General features: G+C 39.8%; 1 protein-coding gene across 1 annotated transcript in view; it reads right to left on the bottom strand.

The window, feature by feature from the left end:
• PPIL3 (peptidylprolyl isomerase like 3) overlaps positions 1–5,131 on the bottom strand; it is a 16,518-nt gene that overhangs the window by 7,000 nt on the left and 4,387 nt on the right. Inside the window, exon 4 of the mRNA XM_017545238.2 lies at positions 588–706. Coding sequence (XP_017400727.2) covers positions 588–706 — 119 coding nt within the window. The remainder of the gene's footprint in view (positions 1–587; positions 707–5,131) is intronic.

Consider the following 5,131-nt stretch of genomic DNA (forward strand, 5'->3'; position numbering starts at 1 on the left):
AAAAAAAAAAAAAAAAAAAGATAAACTCTGTTAATTTTCATAACAATATTTAAAAAATTACTGGCCTCTCTTCTACAAAATAAGGAAAATAAGGCTCAGGGAAATTACAATTTTCCCAGGTTCACAGTGTTGCTAAGTGGTAAACTTAAACTCCAGGTACATTTAGCTCTCACACCATTCTTTTCTTTTTTTTGTTTTTTGAGACAGTCTTTTTTTGAGATGGGGTCTTGCTCTGTTGCCAGGCTGGAGTACAATGGCTCACTGCAACCTCCGCCTCCCAGGTTCAAGCAATTCTCCTGCCTCACATTCCCAAGTAGCTGGGACTACAGGTGTGTGCCACCATACATGGCTAATTTTTAAAAAATATTTTCACTAGAGACAGCGTTCCACCACGTTGGCCAGGCTGGTCTAGAACTCTTGACCTCAGATGATCCACCCACCCTGGCTTCCCAAAGTGCTGGGATTATAGGTGTGAGGCACCACACCTAGTGTCACTCTTTTCGATATTAGTTATGCTACTATCATAGCCGAGCATATGCACCACTTGCATTGAAATGCCAAAAGAAAACCATAACCAGAATACTCACTTCCCAAATACGGTGTATTTCATGTCCAAATGTGGCTGTTTGCCATAGGTGATGAAGAATTGAGATCCATTAGTGTTTGGGCCATTATTAGCCATAGATACAACACCTCTAACACTATGCTGAAAAAGACACACCAAAGTGTTAATTTAACTGTGGTTTTTTGTTTGTTTGTTTTTGTTTTTTTATTGAGATTAAGTCTCACTCTGTCACCCAGGCTGGAGTACAGTGGCATAATCTCAGCTTGGCTCACTGCAACCTACACATTCTGGTTCCAGTGATTCTCCTGCCTCAGCCTCCCAAGTAGCTAGGACTACAGGTGTGTACCATAATGCCCAGCTAATTTTTTTTGTGTGTGTTTTTTAGTAGAGATGGAGTTTCACCACGTTGGCCATGCTGGTCTCAAATTCCTGACCTCGTGATCCGCCTGCCTCGGCCTCCCAAAGTGCTGGGATTATAGGCATGAGCGACCGCGCCCAGCCTTTTATATAACCATCCCAAATATAGGATTGAAACAAGACAGGCACACCTTTGCTTTCTTTTTTAAAAGTATTTTGAGACGGGGGTCTCACTATGTTGCTCAGGCGGGTCTCTAATTCCTGGGCTCTGGTGATCTTCCTGCCTTGGCCTCCAGAGCATTGGGATTACAGCTGTGTATCAGTACACCTAGCCAAGACATTCACTCATTACCTTCACAATATTTAAGGGAGCAAGAAAACATTTAACCAACTTCTCTCTATTAGGGCTAATCTAAATGTTCAGTTTCTTTCTTTCTTTTTTTTTTTTTTGAAACAGTCTCATTCTGTCGCCCAGCCTGGAGTGCAGTGGTGCGATCTAGGCTTACTGCAACCTTTAACTCCTGGGTTCAAGTGATTCTCCTGCCTCCGCCTCCCAAGTAGCTGGGACTACAGGCATGTACCACCATGCCTGGCTAATTTTTTGTACTTTTAGTAGAGACTGGGTTTCACCCTGTTGGTCAGGCTGATCTCAAACTCCTGACCTCAAATGATCCACCTGCCTTGGCCTCCAAAGTGCTGGGATTACAGGCACGAGCCACTGTGCCTGGCCTAAATGTTCAGTTTCTACCTTTTCTTTATCCTTGAAAACTTGTATGTAAAAAGTTAATATATCAAATCACATTTCTCAATTAATTTCATTTTCACTTTGAAGAAATACAGCCACAGACACTTTTTTCAATGCCAACAAATAATAAAATTGATCCTTACATTTATATTAAGGAATAATGTGCTGGAATTAAACAATCATGCAGACAACAAAACCAAAATGCCCACAATCTCTTCTCACATACAATGGACTCTCACTAGTTTCTTTATCTGTAAAACAAGGGAGGTTGGACTAGTTAAAGTGTCTATTTACAATTTAGATGCTCACAAGGGTCAAGCAGATAAACTGACAATTGGGCAGAGTGTAAACATTAAAGAGAAATGAAGTCTGGCAAAATGAGATCCATTAGTGTTTGGGCCATAAAGGCTCTCTCTTGACTAATGGCATTAAACATTTTTTCTTTTAACTAATGGCTATGGATAATGCATCTGTGGGTGTTCCACTCATGGGCAGTCAGTTTATAACCCCAGGACTGAATGATCTAAGAAAGGTCTCACCTATCTCTACTATTATGATAATATTTGTTTACAAGAGACTGTGTATAAAATTAAAAGGACTTTACTGACAAGAATGAAGATATAACTGTGAACTATGTTACTAAGAGGTGCCCGTAACACACTACAAGTAACTCCACCAATTACTCTAGCTTTAGCTATTCATTAGGTGACACTAACAAGCTATAGAGATGCAGCTCTGTGTTTTTTTTTTTTTCTGAGACTGAGTTTTGCTCTTATTGCCCAGGCTGGAGTACAATGCCGTGATCTTTGCTCACTACAACCTCTGCCTCCTGGGTTCAAGTGATTCTCCTGCCTCAGCCTCCTGAGTAACTGGGATTACAGGTGCCTGCTACCATACCTGGCTAATTTTAGTAATTTTAGTAAAGATAGGGTTTCACAATGTTGGTCAGGCTGGTCTCACACTCCCAACCTCAGGTGATTCACCTGCCTCAGCCTCCCAAAGTGTTGGGATTACAGGCATGAGCCACTGCACCCCACCAAGATGCAGTTATATTAAAATATTAATGCTTGTCTAAAAAGTGTTTACCGATCAAATATATTACACTTGATATATATCAAATATATACACAATGTGATATTTAATACATATACATCATTTAATACATACACAAAAATATAGTTAATAAAAAATAAAAGTTAATAAAATAAGCACCTGTTAACATATTTCCCAGCTTTCAGAGTTAAAATTTACCAATTCATTAAATAATGGGAGCTCTGGCCAGGTGTGTTGGCTCATGCCTGTAATCTCACACTTTGGGAGGCCGAGGTGGGTAGATCACCTGAGGTCAGGAGATTGAGACCAGCCTGACCAATATGGTGAAACCCCACCTTTACTAAAAAAATACAAAATTAGCTGGGCATGGTGCTGGGCGCCGGTAATCCCAGCTACTTGAGAGGCTGAGGCAGGAGAAACACTTGAACCTGGGAGGCGAAGGTTGCAGTGAGCTGAGATCGTGCCATTGCACTCCGGCCTGGGCAACAAGAGTGAAACTTCGTCTCAAAAAATAAACAAATAAATAAATAATAATAATAATTGGAGTTCAAAAAAAATAAAAGTTATCAATTAATTATATATATCTATGTGCTCCTCTCCATCTATTACCTCAGCCTCTACAAGAGGTAACCAGTAAACCATATTCTAATACATTTTTTCTTCTTTTCTTTTTCTTTTTTTTTTGGAGACAGGGTTTCACCACGTTGGTCAGGCTGGTCTTGAACTCCTTTGATCTACCCACCTCGGCCTCCCAAAGTGGTAGGATTACAGGTGTGAGCCACCGAGCCCAGCCATTTTTTCATTTTTTTTTGTTGTTTGTAAAAAACAGAGACAGGGTATCGCTCTGTCACCCAGGTTGGAATGCAGCGGTGCAATCATAACTCACTGTAGCCTTGACCTTCTAGGCTCAAGCAATCCTCCCACCTTAGCCTCCTGAGTAGCTGGGACTACAGACATACACCACCATACCTGGCTAATTTTTTAACTTTAGTAGAGGCGAGGGCTCAATATGTTTCCCAGGCTGATCTCAAACTCCTGGCCTCAAGTGGTCCTCTCACCTTGGCCCCCTAAAATGCTGGGATTTTAAGAGTGAGCCACTACGCCTAGCCCTAACACATTTACACATGCCTGAACAACACATTTTTTCCTTTTCCTTCTGAATATAATGGTATTATAACATTTTAGTCTTCTGGGAAATGCTTTTTACAAATAACACCGTTACATTTCTAAGGTCATGCATGTATATATAGCTAATTTTTTTTTTTACTACTATGTGATATTTCACTACTGAATACACAAAATATGCATTCTATAATCAATGGACATTTCGGTTGTTTCTAGACTTGCTGTTACAAACAGTACATCCGAACACTCCTGTACATGTCTCTTCGTGCATACTTACAAGTTTCTCTTGAGTAAACATTTGGGAATGGAATTCCTGGGTCAGAGTACATGAACAGACAATACATATCCATAACCTTGATGTATAAGGTGTATAATATATAATGGTTTTCAACTCTGGCTGCAAAAGAATCATCTAGGAACCTTAAAATATAGTCAAAGTCCTAATCAGCCCTATTGACTTTATTTATAGGGTAAGGAGTTTCAGACCAGACTGGGCAACAGAGTGAGACCTCTTCTCTACAAAAAAATCAGAAATTAGCTAGGCATGGTGGTGCACTCCTGTAGTCCAGCTACTTGGGAGGCTGAGGCAGGAGAAACTGCTTGAGCTCAGGTGGTCAAGGCTGCAGTAAACCATGATCAGAGCACTGCAACAGAGTGAGACCCAGTCTCAAAAACAAACAAAAAACTTCTACAGGAGATTCTGTCATAGCCAATCTCTGGTTTTCAACTGGAATATGGAAGCAGTCATTAATGTAGTAATTAATACATAAACAATTGTTTATTCATTCAGGAGAAAGTTGACTTTTCAAAAAGTTTATCACCTCCCAGCCTCAACTCCTATAACAAAACTAATATATTTCCTTATAATAGAAGAGTAAAAGAAACCAGTTTGGGCAGCATAGTGAGACACCATCTGTACAAAAAATATAAACATCACCTGGGCATAGTGGCATGCACCAGTCGTCCCAGCTACTCTGGAGGCTGAGGTGGGAGGATCACTTGAGCCCAGAACATTTAGACTGCAGTGAGTCAAGACTGCATCACTGTACTCCAGCCTGGGGACATAGCAAGATCCTATCTCTAAAAAAAGTTTAAAAAAAAACCACAAAAAGAAAAGAAATTACTCCCAGTCTCATCATCCAGAGATATACACTGCAATGAATTTTTTTCAGAATATTTGTGTATTTTGTGAATTTTTTTCAGAAATTTTGTATATTTTGATGTAATGGAAATAATACACTTAAGCTGCATATTTTGATTGAGTACACTTTTTTTTTTTTTTTTTT

This window comes from Cebus imitator, unplaced genomic scaffold (assembly GCF_001604975.1).
Source record: "Cebus imitator isolate Cc_AM_T3 unplaced genomic scaffold, Cebus_imitator-1.0 Scaffold178, whole genome shotgun sequence".
In the NCBI taxonomy this organism is placed as follows: domain Eukaryota; kingdom Metazoa; phylum Chordata; class Mammalia; order Primates; family Cebidae; genus Cebus; species Cebus imitator.